At 45.4% G+C, this 21,654-nt stretch overlaps 1 protein-coding gene across 2 annotated transcripts in view; it reads left to right on the top strand.

Moving 5' to 3' along the window:
- The window catches only part of WBP1L (WW domain binding protein 1 like), a 67,889-nt gene that overhangs the window by 32,089 nt on the left and 14,146 nt on the right, over nucleotides 1–21,654 (top strand). Inside the window, exon 1 of one of the 2 annotated variants that reach the window (XM_044297826.1) lies at nucleotides 1,068–1,369. The exons of the other annotated variant lie outside the window; for it this stretch is intronic. Within the exon in view, the coding sequence (XP_044153761.1) occupies nucleotides 1,343–1,369 (27 nt within the window). The 5' untranslated portion in view covers nucleotides 1,068–1,342. Of the gene's footprint in view, nucleotides 1–1,067; nucleotides 1,370–21,654 lie in introns of those variants that run through there. 2 annotated transcript variants of the gene reach the window in all.

Raw genomic sequence — 21,654 nt, 5'->3', positions numbered from 1 at the left:
CTTGCATATCTGTTTTTAGTTAGGTGGAGCGCAGAGGGCCCACCCCCTCCTACTCACATTTGGTGGAAAGACAAGGGTGGCGGATAATGCCAAAAAGTCACAAATATGTCGTAAAATGGGACTTGCAACAACCTTTAAAACTTGACATACAACATGAATACAGTCCCTCCTGTTTATAGGGCTGGGGCTACATGGTGATCTTGGCTGCAACACACATTGCACGATGGAAATTAGGCTGCAGATTTGATCCAGTTTTTGGTGCAGATTTGCACTTTTCATTTCTCCCTATGCATGGCAAAGACTGGATATCTGCAGCATAAATTGACAGCTGCAGATTTAGAGTACAGGCACGCAGAGTTTTTTAGACAAGGTTTTGACACTGATCTGCCATCCTTCCTTCCTTTATTTCTGATTCCTTCGAATCCATTTCTGACTTTGGCAAAAGATCTGCCTCAAAACCTTGTCCGAAAAAACTCTGCGTAGCCATACCCCTAAAATCCTAATGCAGCAGATTTTTGGCAGCGCGTCAACATAATTTAAAGGTTGCGGATTTGCCGAATGCAGGTCCGCAAATACAGAGCATTTACGCCACGTGTGAACATACCCTTAGGGCTCATGCACACAACCATGTTTTTGGTCCGCATCCGATCAGCATTTTTAGTGGATCGAATGCGGACCGTTAATTTCAGTGGAGCTGCAAAAGATGCGGACAGCACACCATGTACTGTCTGCATTCGCACGTCCGTTCCGCTCCAAAATAGGAAACGTCCTGTTGTCCTTTTGCAGACAAGGATAGGACTGTTCTACAGAGGGCGGGACGTACCGTTTTTGAAAAATGCGGAACGCACGCGGTCCGTATCTGTGTTTTGCAGACCGCAGCGGCCACGTGCATGAGCCCTTAATCGGGTGGGTGGCGCGTCGTTTATCATTAGCCTCAGATTTTAGCTTCTGAAATCTGAGAAACCCCTTTTACATGATTTAAGGATCTTGCGTTACATTTCCGCCTGGTAATTGAGTGACTGGTGAGTCGCATTGTTTCCTTCTGGAGGGCGTTAGATAAGTGCTGTTCTCGGCGCTGGTCCTGAAATGGTTAATGAACAGCTGTTTTGCTCTGTGAAGTGATGTCATTTCCAGCTTGGCAGCTATCTCGGATTTGTCAGGCTAGGGAGTGGAGCGCAGCCGGTGCATACTGTGTCCCGGGACCCTGTTTACTTAATGGTGCCTGCCAATAAAGGTCTTTTTTAGATAGGAGTGCGGCGCGGCTGCTCAGTACTCATGAGGAAGCGCTGCTGCTGGAGCTCTTTGTCAGATCACACACTGTTGTGGAGAATGAGACAGCAGGATGCCTTTTCTTCTAGGCCTGAGACAGGTAAGGGACCCCAGACGACACCGAACTCGTGATCACGGAAGCGCTGTCACCCTGCAACCTCGGACTGGAATTTAAACTTCAGGGAAGTTTGCACTGTCTTGCTCAACGCAGACGCGAGCGGGCGTCTTCTGGTCACCCGCTGTTCAGGAGACTGTCTGTAGACACGTATCTTACTTAGTACAACGAGACTGCTTAGGTAGGTCTGGCAAGATTACAACTCCTCCTCTCGATATGTAATTTTACAGTCTTGCAAAATCAGCTCTTGCAGCACGTTGCAGGGATTGACGTCTTTTTGTTTTTTACTTGCCCTTATGTGACCCGAGCCCGGTCACTAATTGGGGCTTTCAGCGAGTGATAAGAACTCCTCGTTCAGTTATGTATGGAAAGGTTTCTGAAGGGTCTCAGAACTGCAGATCATGAGAGACTGGGATAAGGAGCCTGAGGAGGCCACACGTGGGTCAGTAGGTGTCCCTGCTGATGGACAGTCTGATAAATGGGGAATGTTGGGGTGCTAGTGAGCCCTTCTAAAGCTCTCGTGATCAAGAGAAAAAAGACATTTCGTGCTTTGGTGCAACATACGAGAAGGTTTAATTTGATTGACATCTAAAGCCTGTATAAGGCTACTTTCACACTAGCGTTAATATTTTCCAGTATTGAGATCCGTCACAGGGTCTCAGTACTGGGGGGGGGGGGAAAACGCTTCAGTTTTGTCCCCATTCATTGTCAATGGGGGCAAAACTGAACAGAACGGAATGCTCCAAAATGAAAGTAGCCTTAGACCAGGCATGGCCAACCTGCGGCTCTCCAGCTCCCACCATGCCCTGTTGTAGGCTAATAGCTGTAGGCTGTCTGGGAATGCTGGGAGTTGTAGTTTTGCAACAGCTGGAGGGCCTCAGGTTGGCCATCCCTGCCTTAGACTGTTAACAAGCGTTCACGATGATCTGGCAGTGTAAATACTGCCATCAATCAGGCTGAGTTCACACTTCAGTTATTTCGATCTGTTATTGTGAACCAAGTCTTTCTATTACACCTGATTTCTGTTTTAGGCTTTACTACTGGTTTTGGCTCACAATAACCGATGGAAATAACTGATGTGTGAACTTGGCCTTACCTGTTGAACAAGCAAGGTTTTTGAGCATGCTTAAAAACCTTTGTTTGCCGGAGGCAGATCGCGATTGCCGGGAAGGAACACTTCCCTCCCAACTATCGCCTGTTAGATTGTGTAATCTTATACAGCCCTAAGGCACACATTGTGGACTACACACGTGTTTTTTTCAGTGGGAATTCTCGTGCCGAAGAACCACAGCGTAATTCTCATCCACGCACTGCGTGAAAAAAAAACACAGCAGAAAAGCTGCAGTATTGTGGATTTGAAATCCGCAGCATGTCAATATATACAGCGCATTTCACCCTTCTCAATAGAGGGAGGGTGAAATCTGCTGGCTTTTTCACTGCTGTGATTTTTTTTTTTTCCCCCGCTGGGTTCACAAGTGACTGAAAATCCAGCGGAAAAATCCACTGTATATTTTGCTGCACTTCTGCATGTATTGCATGTGAATTTTTTTGCCACGGAAATGGCATCAGATTTGCAAAGGATGAAATCTGCTGTATAATCTGACATGCGGCTGATTTCAAATCTGCAATTCCGCAGCTTTTCACATTGTGTGTGTGTGTATATGTATATGTGTGGATGTGTGTATATGTGTATATATATATATATATATATATATATATATATATATATATATATATATATATACACACACACACACATATATGTATATATATATACACACACATCCACACATATACACACACACACATATATGTATATATATATACACACACACATACATATATATATATATATATATATATATATATATATGTATGTGTGTGTGTATATATATATACATATATGTGTGTGTGTGTATATGTGTGGATGTGTGTGTATATATATATACATATATGTGTGTGTATATATATATATATATATATATATATATATATATATATATATATATATATATACACACACACATACACACACACACACACACACACACCACACACACACACACACACACACACACACACACACACATTTAAAAATTCTCATCTACTTTGCTGCTATTGTACAACAAATTTGTACTAATCAGCAACGTATGACCACAGCCTGAGGGTGTCCACACAGGATGTATGTACTGCCGAGTTGCTGCTGCGGATTTGTGTGCGGCAGCGTTTTACATTAATGGGAAAGTGGTTTTAAGAAATCTCAGCCATACACTGCGGAAAGGATCTGCAGCACGTTAATTGATGCTGCAGCTTTCATCGTTAACAATTCTCAGGGCAGATCTGAACCAAAATCCACAAGTCCACATCTAACACATGCAGTGTGCCACAAATGTGGTGCAGGTTTTTCTGCAGAAGCATAGATTCCTCTATGGAAAGCTGCCACGTGTGGCTGTAGCCTGAGAGTATGGTCACACGACATTTATTTGGCGCTGAGTTGGGTGAGGATTCAACGCCAAAAATGCATTCAAATATTTCCCATTGACGTAAGTGAAGAATCCACATGTTCGCCTGTTTTTCCCACTAGTGGTTTTAAAAACCACTGCTCTGGAAGAAGTAACCTGTCCAATCTTGACGTGGAATCCGCATCTAGAGTCCCTTTGAAAATAGGCAGGGTGGGAAACTGCAGGGTGTGTCAAACTGAGGAAAAAAAGCATACAAAAAAACGCGCATAGCAAAAAACCACGTGTGGACATACCTTTGGGCATCATGCACACGACTGTATGTGTTTTTTGCAGTACGCGAATTGTGGATCCGCAAAATACGAATGTGATCCATGTGCATCCTGCACTTTAAGAACATACTACAACTCCCACAATGCCCTGCTGTAGTCTGATACATTTTTGTTTATGCAAATAAGACTCTAGGAGCAACGAGGGCGGTGCTGTTACACCTAGAGGCTCTGCTCTCTCTGCAACTGCCACAACCTTTTGGACATTGATTGAAAGGACCAGGCGGTGTAAAAGTGAGCTCGTCTGGTTCTGTCAATCAAAGTGCATAGGGATTAGAACCTCTAGGTGTAATGGTAACGCCCCCGTTGCTCCTAGAGGCTCAGTCGCATATATTAAAGGGGTCGTCTGAGTTATTTTTTTGTTCTTTGTATGTTTCTAACTAGGCAAATGAAAGGACTTTACAATTCACTTTATCTCCAGTTGCTACTTTCTCAGATTTCACTGAGGGTCATAACTCGGACAACCCATTTTAAAACATCATTTTTCTCAGCAGCGCAGGCACATATGAACATGGGACCAACACAGATGCCTTCAGCTTCCAAGCGCACATGTAACAGGTCAGCCGGTGTCATAGTTACAAATCTGCTGACAGATGCTCTGTAAGAGAACCACAGTTGTGGTAATACTGTGGCAAAAACCTTGCCTAATTTTGCGGACATTTAGGAATGGTGACAATCTGGCCGGTGGTACAACTGGGTTTCATTATTAAAGTTCTATATCTGTTCTATAATTGGGATAAGGCTGAGAAGTCATTTTGTTCAGGTGCATTGCCGAACATGTGCTTCCTGTTTATATGCCTCATAGTGTTCAGCCTGTTATGTCTGAGAATAATAAGGCTTCCTTCAGACTGTTTGTTTTTTGTTTTTCGTTAGTCTGTGATTAAAAAGTTACGTGGTGTGTTTTTACCCCTTTTGAGGGAGGTTGTGTTTTCAATTTTTTTTTATATATAATTGTTTTTTATTTATTGTACTGTTTTTTAGGGTACTTTTACACTTGAGTTAAACTTTTCTGGTATTGAGTTCCGTCCTAGGGGCTCAATACCGGAAAAGAACTGATCAGTTTTATCCTAATGCATTCTGAATGGAGAGCAATCCGTTCAGGATGTGTTCAGTTCAGTCACTGTACGGAACACATGCCGGATCCGGCATTATTTCCCATTTAAAATGCATTAATGCCAGATCGGCCCAAGTGTTCCGGAAAAGCGGATCCAGTTTTGCGGTCTGCGCATGCGCAGACCTTTTAAAGTGTGAAAAAAGATATATACCGGATCCGTTTTTCAGGCTGACAACTGGAGAGACTGATCTGGTATTGCAGTGCATTTGAGAGACTGATCCGGTATTGCAGTGCATTTGAGAGACTGATCCGGTATTGCAGTGCATTTGAGAGACTGATCTGGTATTGCAGTGCATTTGAGAGACTGATCTGGTATTGCAGTGCATTTGAGAGACTGATCCGGTATTGCAGTGCATTTGAGAGACTGATCCGGTATTGCAGTGCATTTGAGAGACTGATCCGGTATTGCAGTGCATTTGAGACTGATCCGGTATTGCAGTGCATTTGAGAGACTGATCCGGTATTGCAGTGCATTTGAGAGACTGATCCGGTATTGCAGTGCATTTGAGAGACTGATCCGGTATTGCAGTGCATTTGAGAGACTGATCCGGTATTGCAGTGCATTTGAGAGACTGATCCGGTATTGCAGTGCATTTGAGAGACTGATCCGGTATTGCAGTGCATTTGAGAGACTGATCCGGTATTGCAGTGCATTTGAGAGACTGATCCGGTATTGCAGTGCATTTGAGAGACGGATCCGGATCAGTCTACAAATGGTATCCGTTTGCAAACAGATTGCCGGAATCCAACAACGCAAGTGTGAAACAGGAACAGTTGCACGATAGACTTTAACATCTAGCTGCATTACAAAAAAAAATGCAGTGGAAACTGCAAAAATAAAAGACTATATGGGAAAACACCCTACTGAGCAGTTTCACACACAGCATTTCTTTGAAAAATGCCACTGCAGTTTCTGATAATGTTTTTGTTTTATTTTGAGCCAAAGAAGTAGATTGAAAATAAAGGTGCACGTTTTACAGACCACAAAACACGGACACAGACTGTGTGCACTACGCGTCCCGGTGCAGACCCATTGACTTCAATGGGTCCACGATCCGCATGTTGCAGCCAGAGATAGGACACGTCCTGTCTTTTTCAGCATGGCTGCACATGGACGGACACTGTTGTGTAAATGCACCCTTAGGGGATGTTCCCAACAACAGATTTTACAGAGAAATTATGGAGTGGACAGCCGTGCCGAAAGTTTCGCCAAAAACCTTGCCGGCAGTCACATCCTTTCTACCTTCCACTAATTTCAGTGACAGGTGGTGCTGAGGCTGCTCTGCAATCCGCAGGGCTGTCTCCCATTTGAAATGTTTGAAGGGCAGAAAGGACACAGCCGTCGGTGCGTTTTCAGCGACATTTCGACGTGGTTTTCGGTGCCAAAATTCCGCACTAAAATCGCATTGTGTGAACGTGCCCTAACCCCTAAAGGACTTCAACTTCTCCTGGATTCACTTCTTACTTTTTGGCTCAAAAAAATCTGCATCAGAAACTGCACTGGCTTTATTTTTTCGTGCGTCTGCCCTAACAAACCTGTGTTTCGCAAAGATGAAATTGCCTCCCTAGAGGTTCATAAATGTCAAGGCTCATGCACGCAAACTTATTTTTTTGTCCGTGTCAGTTCTATTTTTATTTTTTTGCAACCTGTATGCAGAAACATTCATTTGAACGGGGCCGCAAAAAATCGGAAATGTGCATTTTGTATCCATCTGCAAAAAAAAATAGAACATGCCCTATTCTTGTCAGTTTTTCAGACAAAGACAGGCGTTATTACAATGGATCTGCAAAAAATACGGATGTGACACGGACGTCACGTGGATGTCATCCATATGTTTTGCGGAACGCAGAATACATACAGTCGTGTGCATGAGCCCTCATACTGATGCAGCATATAGGCCACACCCATGCCCCACCCCTATTGACAAAACTCAAAAATGTCTCTTGCCGCAAGCGGTTTTAACAAAAAATCTCGGCGGCTGTTTCACAGCTGTGTGCATTGCTAAGCCCGACCCAAGGTGTCGCCTCCCTTTAAAAAAACAAAACAAAAAACTCACTATTAGGGCGCATGCACACAAATGTATTTTCTTTCTGTGTCCGTTCTGTTCGTTTTTTTGGGGGGGGGGGGGTTTTGTGGACCATATGCGGAACCATTAATTACAATTTCCGTGTGCATTCAGTTTCCATATGTCTGGTCCGCAAAAAGATACATTTCCTATTATCTGCATTACCCTGGGTTCACACCTGAGCGTTCCTCAAACGCGCGTTTTTGTCGCGCGTTTTTATGCGCGTTTTTTGTAATAGTAAACGCGCGTTTGACGCGCGTTTGTGTCATTGACTGCAGTGTCCTATGGCCACAAACGCGCGTCAAAACGCCCCAAAGAAGCTCAAGTACTTGTTTGAGCGTCGGGCGTTTTACAGCGCGTTCGTACGCGCTGTAAAACGCCCAGGTGTGAACCCTTCCCATAGGGAAGCATTGGTTTTCATGTCTTAAGCGTTTTACAGCGCGTTTGAACGCGCTGTAAAACGCTCAGGTGTGAACCCAGGGTAACGGACAAGGATATGACTGTTCTATTATGGCCAGCTGTTTCGTTCCGCAAAATAGGAAATGCACACTGACATCGTATGTATTTTGTGGTCCACCAAAAATATGGATGGTCGTGTGCATGAGCCCTTAGATGTGAGTTCCAAGCTAAATTTCTTCATTATTTTTTATTTTTTTTTTCTTATGTTTTCTTTAATTTTTAACTCTTGCAGTGAAGGGTTAAACAGCAGAAGTAGAAAAAAAAAAACACAGTTTTGGGTCCCGCTGAAAGACCTTGCCCTGTGACTTTTCGGTGAGCTCAGCAGCCACTATCCAAATAAGAAAGTAAATAATTTTACAGGCCGTGGCCTGAAAGGGGAGCAGTAGCGAATGACTCCGCTGGTTCCCAATCGGGAATAGGAGCCCTGCCAAGTATTTGTCCCGAACCTTCTCTGAACTGCACATTTAGCACAGCCATGCTTCCCAGCCCTCCTTTCAGACATACTTTCCCTAACACATGCTCTTCAGTGTAAAGTTCCTAGGATAGAGGCTTCTCAGCGGGCCGCCTTGTTTGTTTGCATGTTTCCAATTACTTAATGGCTTTTACTATATGTTTATAAAAAAAGAAAAAAAAAGTATAACTGTAATGTGCAGGCTGTGCCCGAGTGTGTATGCAAAAAAAATAAAAATAAACTACAGGAAAACATAGGTAAGAATAAGGCTGGGTTCACACCTGAGCGTTTTACAGCGCATTCCTACGCGCTGTAAAACGCTCAACATGCAAGAACCAATGATTCCCTATGGGAATGGTTCTCACCTGAGCGTTTTACAGCGCGTACGAACGCGCTGTAAAACGCCCTGCGCCCCAAGAAGTACAGGAGCTTCTTTGGGGCGTAGTGTCACGCGTTCCAATACATATACTTCTGGGAACGCGTGACAATGGGCGTTCGCTTGCACAGGAGCCGCGTATGTGAGACGCCCGTAGAATCGCGCATATGGAGCGCTCCATCCAGTACGCTCAGGTGTGAACCCAGCGTGAGACTTTATACTAAGGGATTAGGCCTCGTCCACATTTCCATTTTTCACTGACGTGTGTTGTCTGCATTTTCCACGGGGGGCACACGTACTGTTTTAATGTGTCTGTGCACATACTAGTGTTTTTTTTGTTTTGTTTGTTTTTTACTGGTCATCCGTGTCAGTTAAGATAAAATAAATTCAGAGACGTGCACTACTGGTCCGCGATGCAGTGGATCTGTGTAAATCTTGGACACAACACAGATGGCATCAATGTTACGTCCGTTTTTTTTCACTGAAGACAGATGCTTTGGAAATTAATTTTCAGCTTAGCGCACACTGAGGGTAATAACGGACACACAGATCCTTCATGGATGAAACACGGGTGCTTTTTTCACAGATGTGGAACAGACACTGACATGTGAACTAGGCCTTATTCAGGATTTTGATATTGATAGCCTGTCCTCAGGATAGGTCATCAATATCAGATTAGCAGGGTCCGACTCCCAGCTCCCCCCGCCACTAAGCTGTTTGAAGAGGCTGCTGCGCCCACAGGAGCGCCAGTGAGTGCTGCTTTGTCTTCGCAGCTTACCAAGCACAGCGCTGTCTATTTGATTTTCATATGATTTATGTGAATGGGACTGAGCTGCGCCTAGGCCACGTGACGGATGTACAGTAACGTCATCGACCTAGGAAGAGGTCTAAGCATTCACTGAGCGGTGCGTCCTCCTTGAACAGCTGACCAAGAGTCGGCCCCCGCCAATCTGATCTGATTTTCTATGAGGACGAGTGATCACAGTAGCAATCAGAGCAGATGATTGCTGCATGTAAATGTAGCTCTCACCTCTTCTGGTGAGCAGGGATAATTGCCTTCAAGGTCAGCCCATGTAAAGGGGCTTTAATACATCTGTGTTTTCCAAAATTCTGATGTTGATGGCCTATTCTCAGAATGTCATCCATATCAGATTGTCAAGGGTCTGACTCCTGGCAGCTCCACTGTTTGAAGAGGCCACAACACTCCAGCGTGTTCCTAGGCCAGTTACATCACGGTTACGTGGCCTAGGCGCAGCTCAGTCCTATTCAAGTGAATGAGGCTGAGCTGCAATACCAAGCAAAGCCACTATCCAATGGATGGCGCTGTGCTTGGTAAGCTGCAAGGATCTCTAGTGTTTGTGTTAGGGATTCCTTCCTAAAATATAAATCTGGAATGCCTCCCCATTGACCTAAATATGCAGGCTTATGGTGGTGTCAGGAGAAATAAGTGTTCTGGTCACTGTCTTATGTGTATTGCCAGGGTTGTTTAGAACTTATATCTTTAGGTTAGGACATCAATTTTAGATTGTTTTGGGGGTCTTGTTCCTGGCACCCCCACAAATCAGGTCTTTAACCAAGCTCAAGTTCTGGCCAGTACACAGTTAACAGAGCTGTATAGTTTTGGCGCCCGAGCTTGTGAAAACAGCGGAAGTTGGACCCCTGCTGATCTGTGGGTGATGACCTATCCCAGTGATGGCTAACCTCCGGCACTCCAGCTGTGGTGAAACTACAACTCCCAAGATACACACTCCATAGAAATGAATGGAGCATGCTGGGAGTTGTAGTTTCACCCCAGCTGCATTGCCAATTATTAGCCATCACTGACCTATCCTAAGGACCGGTCATCAAAAAGTAAGTCCCATACAACCACTTTAAGACACAGGTTGTTACTGCTGCCGTCAATCACTGTTCTCAGCTGTAGACCGCTGTAGTGGTCACGTGTCGTGTACCAGTATGTCACACTGCTATTTTTTTTATACACAGCAGCATGGAGTGACTAGGATTTTTTAAATTTATTTTTAAGCAATTTTAGGGCTTGTCCAAGATTTTTAATTATCATGGACAACCCTTTTAGGAGTAAAGCCTAAAATAGTTTACTAAAAGAAACATTGTCTGTCTGAGTTTTTAAAGGGAACCTGTCATCAACTTTATGCTACCCACACTAACGGCAGAATAAAGCAGAGACAGGCGAGTTGATTTTAGAGGTTTGTTAGTTAAAAGTAAGTGGTTGCCAAGAACCAACATCCCATTCAAGGCCTGGGCTGCAATGATCATGATGTTGGTTCTCAGCAACCACTTACTATTAGCTCATAAATGACACAGCTGAAATCAGCGTTTCTGTCACTATTTTGTGCTGCCCTCAGGGAGGTTAGCATAAAGTTGATGACAGGTTCCCTTTAAAGGGGTTATCCAGGAAAATATATTTGACTTATCCTAAGGATAGGTCATCAGTGTCATATCTTCAGGGGTGCGACATCCGGGACTCCTGCCGATCCGCTGTTAGAGGTTTTCAGCGCCGCAGCCTCTTCCTAGGCCAGTGACATCACTGTACATTGGTCCCATTCAAGTCAATAGGGTTGAGCTATAATACCAAGCACTGCCATTATACAGTGTACAGCGATGTCCATGGAAAGTTGACCGGAACCTGCATCACTCACCAGAGCTCCAGTAAGCACAGCGGCTCCCTAAAACAGCTGATCGGCGGGCATGCTGGGACTTGGAGCCCCGCCCAAGTGATGTTGGTGTATCCTGAGGATAAGGCCTCTTTTACACGAGCGAGTTTTCTGCACGGGTGCAATGCGTGAGGTGAATGCATTGCACCCGCTCTGAATCTGGACCCATTCATTTCAATGGGTCTGTGTACATGAGCGTTGTTTTTCACTTATCAGTTTTGCGTTGCGTGAACATTGTAACATGTTCTATATTCTGCGTTTTTCTGGCCCCATAGAAGTGAATGGGGCTGGGTGAAAAACGCATTGTATCCGGATGTGTTGCGTGGCGTTGCAATTTAAAAAATATGTAACCTAGCAACTGTAAAGTCACATGACACAGGAAGTTGGCGGTTTTCAAGCGTTTGCAGTGTGAGGAGCAGCTTCCAACATTTCTGCCAGCCCTTGCACTTCAAGATGTCCAAAATCCCTAGACCTCTGGACGTGGAGAAAATGATCGTCCTTGTGCAGGAGAGGACCTGCATTTGGGACACACACTCTGCTGAGTACCATGACCGGTACAAAAGGGAAGCTGCCTGGCTGGAGATTACTCAAGAGCTTTTTGCCAATGTTTGAACAAAGACTGCAGAGAAAAATCGGCATGTTCTTGGTAAGTTCAAATTGGAATATAGTTTTCCTGAACATTAGCATATATTCAGGGGCCCAGCACATGTCGTACCCTGTGGGAAGGGGGCCCAGCACATGTCGTACCCTGTGGGAAGGGGGCCCAGCACATGTCGTACCCTGTGGGAAGGGGGCCCAGCACATGTCGTACCCTGTGGGAAGGGGGCCCAGCACATGTCGTACCCTGTGGGAAGGGGGCCCAGCACATGTCGTACCCTGTGGGAAGGGGGCCCAGCACATGTCGTACCCTGTGGGAAGGGGGCCCAGCACATGTCGTACCCTGTGGGAAGGGGGCCCAGCACATGTCGTACCCTGTGGGAAGGGGGCCCAGCACATGTCGTACCCTGTGGGAAGGGGGCCCAGCACATGTCGTACCCTGTGGGAAGGGGGCCCAGCACATGTCGTACCCTGTGGGAAGGGGGCCCAGCACATGTCGTACCCTGTGGGAAGGGGGCCCAGCACATGTCGTACCCTGTGGGAAGGGGGCCCAGCACATGTCGTACCCTGTGGGAAGGGGGCCCAGCACATGTCGTACCCTGTGGGAAGGGGGCCCAGCACATGTCGTACCCTGTGGGAAGGGGGCCCAGCACATGTCGTACCCTGTGGGAAGGGGGCCCAGCACATGTCGTACCCTGTGGGAAGGGGGCCCAGCACATGTCGTACCCTGTGGGAAGGGGGCCCAGCACATGTCGTACCCTGTGGGAAGGGGGCCCAGCACATGTCGTACCCTGTGGGAAGGGGGCCCAGCACATGTCGTACCCTGTGGGAAGGGGGCCCAGCACATGTCGTACCCTGTGGGAAGGGGGCCCAGCACATGTCGTACCCTGTGGGAAGGGGGCCCAGCACATGTCGTACCCTGTGGGAAGGGGGCCCAGCACATGTCGTACCCTGTGGGAAGGGGGCCCAGCACATGTCGTACCCTGTGGGAAGGGGGCCCAGCACATGTCGTACCCTGTGGGAAGGGGGCCCAGCACATGTCGTACCCTGTGGGAAGGGGGCCCAGCACATGTCGTACCCTGTGGGAAGGGGGCCCAGCACATGTCGTACCCTGTGGGAAGGGGGCCCAGCACATGTCGTACCCTGTGGGAAGGGGGCCCAGCACATGTCGTACCCTGTGGGAAGGGGGCCCAGCACATGTCGTACCCTGTGGGAAGGGGGCCCAGCACATGTCGTACCCTGTGGGAAGGGGGCCCAGCACATGTCGTACCCTGTGGGAAGGGGGCCCAGCACATGTCGTACAGTACAGATATTGTTTGTTAGTTTTTTTTTCTGATTGTATTTTCCCCCCCCCCCCCCCCACATTTTAGTTGAAGAGCTTAAAAGCAGATGGCGGAGCTGTCTGGACCAGTTCCGCAAGGAAGTTATGCACACCCAAAGTGGGTCTGGGCTCACCAAGAAATGCCCCTATATGTCTAAGGAGCAGCTTATGTTACTACGTGTCATCATGGATTTGCGCCCGTAAATAACATCTTCATAATCTGTGAATGATGCTAATAGTAATTAAACTTATAGTATGTAACGTACATATAATATAACTCTATGGTTTACCCTTCAATTTTCTATTGATGTTTTGTTTTATTAATTATTTGGAATAATATCCAGCCATCTGTCATGTGTAGGTGTGAAATTAGTTTGTTTGGCCAGATTTGTGCTTCCCATAATGGTGTAGATTGTTCCCACTTGTGTAAAGTATAACTGGCCTTAGTTGTCCATAGCAACCAATCTGATTGTTCAATTTTCCAATTGAGGTTTGAAAAATGAAAAAGGAATGTGCTAAATACTTATTACACCTGTTTTATAAATGTCCACTCCCCTAATGGTTTGGCCTACTTTTTCTATCAAACTGCTATACTTGCCAAAATTAATCTCTAATATTAGAGCAAAATGTGGGAAATGCATTCTGTGCTAGCAAAACATGTATTGTAGCTTAGGAAACATGGATCTATGACACAAGTGTATTTAAACGGTGTTCAGAGGTGAACATGGGCAACCCCTTTTAAACATCACTATGTGTACTATCGAATGGCCCCTACATATCGTTATTTCTCAACTTGATGCTGGGGGCAGATTCTTTGTAAAACTTGGCCATGAAACATTAGGGTATGACTATGTGCTTAGTAATATTGAATGTTAACTTACAGACCTCATATTTAACATGTTGTCTTGTTTTTTGTGAAGAACGAAGGACAACGTTGAGGAGACATTGGAGCAACACTCCAGTGCATGTGAGGCGGAAGGTCCCTCATCCCAACCTCCTACAGACAGTGCTGAAGGGAGAGCCTCCAGTGTGTCCCAGGCGACTGTTCCTCCTCCATTAGAATTGGAACCAGCATTGCCAGTCCAGACACGGCGGAAGAGACCTGCTCTACCTATAGAGATGGCAGTCAATGCTCAGGTGCTGGACTATCTATCGAGCGCACGGCATGAGGACGATGTCGACCTCTATGTGAGGAGTCTGGCGACACATTTACGGACTCTTCCACAATCAGCAGTAGGTATTGTTCTGGAGGCAGCCACTCCTCCCAATGATACATCCAGAGATTTATCGGGCATTGGAGAACTGGCATAGTAATGGGAACATCACTGGCCCTGTGCCAAGGCCACCTCCTGATGTGTACCCACACCCACCAGAATACCCTCCTCAAGGGCGACCTCGCCATTATGGGCCTACATATAGTGGAGAGTCCACTTACTGCCAACAGGCCCCCTCATCTTCCCAACCTGGCCCTTCGCAACAGCCAAGTACATCTTCACATGGCAGTTACCATGGCCCACAGTATGAGGGAGGCCCATCCTCACCCACAACCTTTTTTTTTTGTTGTAAATATGTGTTTTATTTAGTTTTTTTTTGACCAGGACAGGGTATAATGTAGTCTCATAATATAAAGGTGATAAATCTCAACTTTATAATAAAGGACTTTTTTGTTTGTTTACTTGTATGGCTTTTTATTAATGAAAACATGCTTATTTGTGTATAGTATACAGACACATTCAACATATCCCTCCGTTGCCATTTTTTCATATACATTACAGACCCAATGTGCGCTAAGGGTGTTTTTGACTGTGTGCTAAAGTAATAGAATGAGTATACCCTTTCTTTGAAATAGACATACAAAAATAGGAACTTCTTCATTACAAGAGCTATCAGGGCTCAAAAGATCAAGGACTATAATGTACACATATGGAAAAACTATTTTTAATTTTTACATTACATATGTTAACATTTAATAAAGTTGGCCAAATACTATTATTGTAACAGGTAATACGTATTTCTCAGAGATTGCACATTACATTGCTCTCTTCCTAAAAATGAGGTATTAGTCCATGTTTCACAGACATTTGTAAAAACAATATGGGGGAGAATTATCAAAATACTGTAAGCTTGTTGTACACCAGTTCTGATAAATCTCCCCCAGGATGTCTGCAAAATATGTAAGCTCTCAACCCACGTCAACGGTCCTCATTGTTTTGCGAGTCCCTAACTAAAAAAAATAGAAAAATACTAACTAAAAACACGATCCATCCAGGATATATACACTCTATAGTCAGCTTTAAATATGTAGCTCCACGTGACGATTGCTGTGGATAAAAAGGAAATGAACCAGCTGGAGACATGAAATAATCAGAAAATAATTCCCTCACTCTCAGGCCTATTTCACACTAGCGTGTGTGCCCCGTTGCCGTATTGCGGATCCGCAATACACAGGTGCCGTTCCGTGGGCATTCCGCATCACAGAAACTGACCCATTCACTTGAATGGGTCCGCAGATGCGGAATGGTGCGGAACTGAACCCTACGGAGTGCTTCCATGGGGTTTTGTCCCGTACTTCCGTTCCGCAAAAAGATAGAACATGTCCTATCTGCGGAATGGCCGGATCGCGGACCCATTGAAGTGAATGGGTCCTAGATCCGCTGCGTCTGCCCCACGGACTGAGCTTGTGTATTGCGGCGCACACACCAGTGTGAAAGAGGCCTCAGTCCTGCTGAACCAGCTCTTCCAAGTTCAGAGGGGTCTCCATGGGCTGCTGCAGTAAAGACGTCCGCATCTTCATCAGGAGTAGCCTCCTACATGCAAATGTAGTTATGGAGAACTACACACTTTTATTACTGTATTTACATTTTCCAGGGCAAGCTGGATGGTCGAAAGAAAGATATGCCATTTGCTGGCTAAGATCCCGAAGGCCCACTCCACAAACCTTCGGGCCCTGCTTAATCTATTATTTAATGTGCGCCTTTTCTCATCCAATCCTCATCTGGGGAAAGGACGTAAAAGTATGGTGCAGGGGGGGGGGGGGGGCCCAGAGGAGCTGCCTGGGGAATGTCCAGTTGGTTGGACTGAAGCCACCATCCCATTCTGGAAGCCCGGAAGATGCAAGCATCTGCTGAACTTCCATAGGCCCTGATATCTACAAATTTAAACCTGTCGTTTGTGTCAGCCAAGGCAAACAAAACTATAGAGAAAAACTGTTTATAATTATAGAATCAGGACCCTGAGTTCGGTGGCTTCTTCACCCGTATATATGCTTCCTAATATAAGGGCACCAATACAGTTTGGAAATTTGAAGCCCTGGGTAATCTGAAGCCACTGCTGCCTTGTAGGTTGTGGCAGCACAGGAGCTCACAGCCGCAACCAAATAGTGGCATAAGTTCCCCTTACTATCCCAGCTATTGTGGAGGTCCCCATGCGAAATGCAAAATGTAGGAATGTAAATGAATTTCCAGTTGACAAAAACCTGTGGGGAAAAAAAATATCAGGAAACAATGAAAACACTATCACCATACACTTTCTTTTGCTCATATGCAACTTTACGTCATCTATATATCGTAACTACATTACTTTTATGTCTTTAGAACTGTACACATTTTTGCATACCTGAGTTATGAGCCGTTCCTCAGCTGGAACACAACGCCGCATGTTGGCGTACATGAAGGCCTCAACTCTGACAAAAGCCGATCAAAGGTGGGAATGGACATTCTGCAGTAATTATGCAATTTGGCAGGGTGCTCACGTAGGTCTGAATACAGACTTGCAAACTGACCTTTGCAAGCCCTCTGCGCAATAATAGGATGAACCCACATCCTCTTCCTTCGCTGCGGTTCCTCCTCAATCATTTCTCTCCACTATCCAAAGCACACAAGCCAGTGCAAAAGCACATGGTCAGGATATGATAATGAGAAAGCTGACATCCTGCTAAGGAACCAAGACAAACACTCCACACAATAGATTAAATCCTCCCAAACAGATGAGCATGCTGGGGGTATTTATGTCTTTCAAATTAACATGTGACTCGAGGAGGGTTGCGGTCCCCCCCCCCTCCCCTCTGTCTCTACACGCGTGAAAAATGCATGCCATCCTGATGTCATCCGCGCGAGGAGAAAAAAAAAAAACGCTGAACGCAATCGCAGTCAAAACGGACTTATTTTGAGAGCTAAATTGCGCATTTTTAACTGAATGCACCCTGAACGCATCTGGACCTAATCCGTGCCGCCTGTGTGAAAGAGGCCTAAAGGTGGATTTACATGCATCAATGAGCAGCGGAGTTTCGGGAAGGAAAAGTTCTTGCACTAGACCGCACTTGTGTTCAGAACAGCGCATGCACATCTTCGGCTTCATCCCGACGAACAAAGATGTTGTGTGCACGAGTGTGGCCTAGCACTTTCAATCTAAAGGCAGGGGGGCATGATGAAAAGTAGAGGGGCATCATTATGGAGCACCAGGGGCGTCGATGTAGCAGTGCTTGAACCGCATAAGCCCACCTCCTGGTGCTCGAATAGTTCATTTGCATAATTAAAAAAGTTCACGTAACAATACCACCGACAGACATCAGACATGTATCATTTTAATCGGCGTCATCAACCCGACCAGGCTATATGCCTAGTAGGATAGGGTTGATCCGGGTGACGGAACCACTTTTAAAGGGAGTCTTTCACCTAATCTGAGCGTTTTAGACCGCTCAGATCTGGTTATAGACTCTTTAACCCTTATTACGATCATACCTTTCTCTTATGTGTCCCTCGCCCAGATAATGAAAATAACACTTTTTAAACTTATGCAAATTACCTTCTGAAGGTGCCCAGGGGCAGCGTTACTGGGCGATGTGCCCAGAAAAACACACCTCCAGCCGGCGGACGTCACGAGCGGCACCGGAGGACGGCGGGCTGGGAACTGGCCCGCACCTGCGCACTGCTCTGCCCATTATGGGCAGATGAACAGCTTTTCATATTGCGCATGCGCCGGACAACTAAAGACAGTCAGCCGGCGCATGCGCAATATGAAAGGATGTTCCTCTGCCCATAATGGGCAGAGCAGTGCGCAGGTGCGGGCCAGTTCCCAGCCCGCCGTCCTCTGGTGCCGCTCGTGACGTCCGCCGGCTGGAGGTGTGTTTTTCTGGGCACATCGCCCAGTAACGCAGCCCCTGGGCACCTTCAGAAGGTAATTTGCATAAGTTTAAAAAGTGTTATTTTTATTATCTGGGCGAGGGACACATAAGAGACAGGTATGATCGTAATGAGGGTTAAAGAGTCTATAACCTGATCTGAGCGGTCTAAAATGCTCAGATTAGGTGAAAGACTCCCTTTAAGATATTTTTCTAGTTCGACCAAACAGGGACTCTCGAGGAGAGAGATGATTGCTTACCAAACTCTTCATAAACGGCCAGGAAAAACCATTTGTAGAGGATTGATTAGAAGTTCTTTCCTGTGGAACAGTAAGCACGAATTGTTGTCTTCAGTCATTACATTGTGGGTTTTCGTTATTTGATATAGTGGAATTGGACTGGAAAACATTATTTTGTGTGATGGTGTTTTATGGCCTTTTGTATTATTTTGCTGTATTTTTTATTTATTTTTTGTTTAACAGATCTCATGTTTTTGCTTTTCTTTATTTACTTAGTCAGAGGCCAGGTCCATGGGGAACCCTTTCTTTTCCTCTTGACGCACATGAGACTGAGTTGGTGATGACATTGGAAAACTCTCTTGTTTACTCTAAAGATCATAGGTGGATGATGTGTGGGTTTTTTATTTTTGTTGTCTTGCTGTATACTTTTGTGGATTGTGTTGGGATCTCTGTATATCTGTATGGAAGATTAACACAGCAGGCAGCTTTATGTTTACCTTCAAAAATACTGGAAAAGTTTTATCGGTCCTCTGGTCACAAGTGTAAATGCAGTCTACGGAAGTCTAAAATGGAGATCTTTCTTTAAACACTCACTAGAAATTCCCACATACCCAGGGTTGTATGTGAAATATGACCCATGGATAAACGCATCTTTGGGATCCATATGGAGGAATTCCCAGATATGCAGCTGATGGTCTCCTGCCTCATGTGCTTCAAAGTAGGTGTCTTGTGTACTCATAAAAACAGAATGCCGCTCATGCAGCTTCACTGGAGACCTGAACATTTTACTTTTCTATAAAACATCTGTATGACAAAGTGCTTGTACCACAATGTTTTAAAACACTACAAGCAGGCGATTGCTCCAGCACCTACCGATCCCTCAATGGTCCGGACAAGAAAGGGCTCCACGGCCAGCCCAACAGCTCCGGCATGAGACACAGCACGAGGCGGCATCTAGCACTTCTTTGCCCAGGAAGGGCAGACAGTAACAGGCCGCAATCTCCACGCTGCTGCCTTCTCTTCCATGGCACACTAAACAAGCGCTGCAGCACAGATACAGCCACACAAGCCCCAACTGCCATACCTACCACAGGTAACTGCTTGCAGTGCTGAGATGCAGGGCACGGGAGCAGTGGAGGAAGAACAGAGGGGACTCTTGCTGAATCCAGAGGCCCTTCCCTCCTCTCAAACTGCTGCCATCTTGCACACCGGCCACAGCGCTCAGAGCAGTCTCACCCAGCCTCAGACACCACCCCAACATCTCCGGAACAAGATGAATTAACCGGGGATTGGAGGGAGCATGTAGAAAAAACTGCAGACCAGACAAGAAATGGAGCATTTTATTGTGCGCCTAGAAACCTCCTACAAGCAAGAGTTACACTCCATTTCCATCAATCTACAAATCATTGAAGAGAGGGTGGAGGCAGTGGCATCCCACCAGGATAAATTAACAACCAGAATCCATTATCTGGAAAAGAGGGAAGACACTAGTGATCAAAACATTAGTCAACGTTACCGTCTACATTAAGATTCTGAAAACAGAAATAGAAGAAACAACAGTAGGATCAGGGGTCTCCCGGAGTCTATAACTACAGTAGATTTAGTGCCCACCTTACAGGACATTTTCAAGAAAATCCTGGATAGATCTATCTCAGATGATTTGAAACTTGACAGGGCTCATAGGGCACTGGCGCCTCCAAACCCGGATCCCTCCAAGCCAAGGGACGTTATTTGTCGCCTGCATTACTATACTGTGAAAGGAAATTGAGGAAAATGCGGAATAAACCTACGATTGAGTACTCGCATTTCTTTGCTACAGGATCTATCCCGTTCCACCTTACTACAACGGAAAGCGTTACGTCCTCTACTGGAATGCTTGAAAGAGAGATACCATATATATATATATATAGGGATATCCCTTTCAGCTAATAGTCCGACGTAACGAGCGACTCTTCGAGTTAAGAGATCCTTCTGAATTGACAGACTTTTTGGCGGCTCTCGGGCTGCCTGAAATTACCCTTCCTGAGTGGCACGCTACCCCACCGTTACCATCCAGATTCTCGGTCTGGAAGGCAAACAAACCTGGGCCAAGGAAGATCCTCAACTCCCAGAGGCCTCCGATGTAATCAACACAAGTCCGAAAAAGGCTTTTAACATGGATTCCGCCGTATTGTTGGCTTCTATATATTAGCTCTATGTAGATGTTGGGAGTGCCTCTTTTTATTTGTGTTGGCACACAGGGTGCCCTTTCTTCAGTTCTGCTGTTATAATCTTTAATTCTATACTAAGTTAACAAAGACCGGGAAGGAAGTTGAGGCTTACAACAGTCATCGGCAGATTGCTGGCTGCTCTTTTAATAGACCCTTATTTAGTTTAGTTAGGCTTGTCCGGCCAGAATAATTAGACTATTTTGGTTTAACGAAGAGGACGAATGGTATTAGATTAGCATTCTCATTATATAGTTTCGTGGTGCTCTCCTCACCTGCCTTTTGGAAGACCGACCCCAGTTAGGTAAAACATTTTATGTTGGGCTCTCTTAACCAAGGTTATATTGAGGGTATATTAGTATATACACCTTTTAGTGTTCAAACACTAGTTTAATTTTATTTTGGGTCCCCCCCCTCTCTTCCCTCCCTTCCCCCGATCCGTTAGAAGCTGTCAATTCTCGTCATGGCCGCCCCAGGCTCTATGAAGGTTGTCTCCTTAAACGTTAGGGGATTTAACATCCCAGAGAAAAGATCAAAGATATGGTCAGAACTTAAAAAGGAAAAAAAAAATGATTTATACTATTGCAAGAAATACACTTTTTAAAACACTCCATGTCCCACATTTTAGATCTAAAAACTATACCACTTGTTTTCACAGCACAAATCCGGAAGCTAAATCCAAAGGAGTCTCCATTTCTTTACACAAATACTTTTCTTGTTCTGTTATAGATTCCCGAATATGTAACGAAGGGAGATATGTTTTTGTCAAGCTGGCAGTCCATGGGAGAACGTACACAATTGGTAATGTATACCTGCCAAACTCAGGGCAGGGTAAGACATTTGCTTCCATTGTGTCTAGGT

The sequence above is a fragment of the Bufo gargarizans genome, chromosome 6 (assembly GCF_014858855.1).
Source record: "Bufo gargarizans isolate SCDJY-AF-19 chromosome 6, ASM1485885v1, whole genome shotgun sequence".
Lineage (NCBI taxonomy): Eukaryota > Metazoa > Chordata > Amphibia > Anura > Bufonidae > Bufo > Bufo gargarizans.
The sequence above is the reverse complement of the archived record's forward strand: the minus strand, read 5'-3'. Positions and strand labels throughout refer to the sequence as shown.